Source organism: Carlito syrichta, unplaced genomic scaffold, assembly GCF_000164805.1.
Source record: "Carlito syrichta isolate Samal-C Ts95f unplaced genomic scaffold, Tarsius_syrichta-2.0.1 Scaffold111524, whole genome shotgun sequence".
NCBI lineage: Eukaryota > Metazoa > Chordata > Mammalia > Primates > Tarsiidae > Carlito > Carlito syrichta.
In genome coordinates, this window is record NW_007055620.1 from 14,731 (window position 1) to 15,250 (window position 520).

Consider the following 520-nt stretch of genomic DNA (forward strand, 5'->3'; position numbering starts at 1 on the left):
GAAGGATTGCGGGGCAAACAACCGCAGGGAGAGCCAAGCGGCGGGGGGTGCAGCGAGGGGTGCAGCCCGTGTCACTGGCAGGGAGCTGCAGGGGCCCTGGGGAAAGCCACAGTGGCCGCGGGACTCGGCAGCATGGGGCTTGAGGGACAGGAGACAGGTAAAGCATTCCGAAATGGGGCGTGTGCTGGGGAGGATGAGGGGAGGTGAGGGATCTGGAGGCTGGGGTGGTGCTGAAGCTGAGCGTGGCGGGCGGGGAGCCCCCGCCCCCGCGTTTTAGCAATAAGCCAGATGCTGAAGTTGAAACCTGGAGAGGCCGACAGTGCGGTTTGCTGGGAGCAGGAGTCACGGCCTATGGGTGGTGCTCACCCCAGACCAGCCGCCTCACCCCTGTGGGCTCCATTTCCTCATCTGAAGGCCAGGGCCCTTACGGCTTCGGTAGTGCTGACCTGGGAAGAGGTTGCTCTTTCTTCTTTTTTTTTTTTGAGTTGGAGTCTCACTCTGTCGCCCAGACTGGAGTGCA

General features: G+C 62.5%; 1 protein-coding gene across 1 annotated transcript in view; it reads left to right on the top strand.

The window, feature by feature from the left end:
• The first annotated feature begins 80 nt into the window (after positions 1-80).
• Positions 81-520, top strand: part of GPR142 (G protein-coupled receptor 142) — a 5,084-nt gene continuing 4,644 nt past the window's right edge. The window contains exon 1 of the mRNA XM_021718188.1: positions 81-157. Within this exon, the coding sequence (XP_021573863.1) occupies positions 133-157 (25 nt within the window). The 5' untranslated portion in view covers positions 81-132. The remainder of the gene's footprint in view (positions 158-520) is intronic.